The sequence below is a fragment of the Triplophysa dalaica genome, chromosome 18 (genome assembly GCF_015846415.1).
Source record: "Triplophysa dalaica isolate WHDGS20190420 chromosome 18, ASM1584641v1, whole genome shotgun sequence".
In the NCBI taxonomy this organism is placed as follows: domain Eukaryota; kingdom Metazoa; phylum Chordata; class Actinopteri; order Cypriniformes; family Nemacheilidae; genus Triplophysa; species Triplophysa dalaica.
The window spans coordinates 7,046,643-7,048,187 of NC_079559.1; the positions used below are offsets into that span (position 1 = coordinate 7,046,643).

Here is a 1,545-nt window from a genome sequence, read left to right on the forward strand (position 1 = left end):
GTTTTTTTTTGCACCCTTGATGACTTCTTGAAACCTAATCACAGGGTGAAAACATATTTTGATAGATTTTTGTTGCTTTCATGTTCATCTAATCACAGAAAATGTCGTACTGAATATGTTGAATTATATTACATGAACAAATGTGCTGGTGCATAGCCCTTGGCCCAACTTGCAACCTTGGTCGAATGCTTACAGTGCTGTAATGCTCTGCAGTTGGTAAAATGTAGTTTCTTTGCATGTTGCAGAAGTCATGATCTAAAAGGTTGTTTTTGCAACATGCTCTTAAATAATTAAGAAATCATATTTTTCTCACTTTTTTTAGGAAAGTACATGGCTGGATGTTCTTTGTGAGTGAGGTGATGGTGCCCGGTCTGGTACCACATGCACAATGTTTGCACTTTTTTCAACCCCCTGAGCTACAATTCATATTGTCCACAAGTGGGACCTGTGAAGGAAATGGACAATACCCACTCTAGGAACCATGCACTGGAACTGGGGACCACAACCAGCTTGAGATCTGGGATTTCCTGGTCTACAGATGATTATCCATGAATCTGTTCTCTTATCTGTATATACTGTGTGGTCTGTGCACCTTTTTGAAGTTTATAAATTGGATGTAAATTTGTCACTTTGGTTCAAATTTGTGAACGAAAAAATATATATATACAAGTATGTAAAAAAATGATTTACATAAAGAAAAAATGGACTCATGTTGTGCATTCAAGGAGGATTTAATATGAAAACCGTGTATTTGTGTGACTTCTAAGTTTCTTAATAGGAAATGATTCATTACACAGAAAAACAAAGCATCACACAAAAGTGGTTTACATAAATTTATTACACTTTTACCAGTACAAAATACAGTCCAACTAAGCGGTTGAGGCTAAATAAAGACACAAAAATAAGGTATCAATATAGTAGTGAGAAGAATTGCATCTACCTCCATAAAAATATTCCTTAGCCAGAAGCTGTAAAACGGCATTACAAAAGAAAACTAGAAACCACAAAGTTCCCATCCCAAAAGCACACGAAAGGCAACAAACGTGACAGGCGTTAGAATACAGAGCCTGAAACTCACGACCAACCACGGTGAGAGAACATCAGCCAATCACTTCTCAGAACACACAAAACAGCAAATTGAAAGGAAAATTCTCTTTGTAAATAGCAGAGAGGGGTGTGTAGGGTGCCCGTTACGGGCCGCTACCAGGCACCGGTTAAGATTACATCTGGGTTCAGCACAACATTGGAAATCAAACGATTACAAACATAAAAACGACATCTTTAGAAAATATTTCCAGCTTTACATCGGTCAGTTGGGCACATCAACAGCTTCCCATCTAAAGCATTACAATTAAATCAACAGATCAGATGTACAGCACCAAGTGATGAGGAGTTTCTGTAAGTATCTGCATATTTTCTGTTACTGCATGTATCTATTTTGGGTTTTCTAAATCATCTAGAAAAAGCGAGATGTGAGGGTTCATAGAATTATAATGTGTCACCCATATGTTTTTTGCTATTACATATACACAATATCTACTTCAG

General features: G+C 37.0%; 1 protein-coding gene across 1 annotated transcript in view; it reads left to right on the forward strand.

The window, feature by feature from the left end:
* fcho1 (FCH and mu domain containing endocytic adaptor 1) overlaps window positions 1-710 on the forward strand; it is a 31,986-nt gene extending 31,276 nt beyond the window's left edge. The window contains exon 27 of the mRNA XM_056772455.1: window positions 323-710. Coding sequence (XP_056628433.1) covers window positions 323-351 — 29 coding nt within the window. The 3' untranslated portion in view covers window positions 352-710. The remainder of the gene's footprint in view (window positions 1-322) is intronic.
* The last annotated feature ends 835 nt before the right edge of the window (window positions 711-1,545 follow it).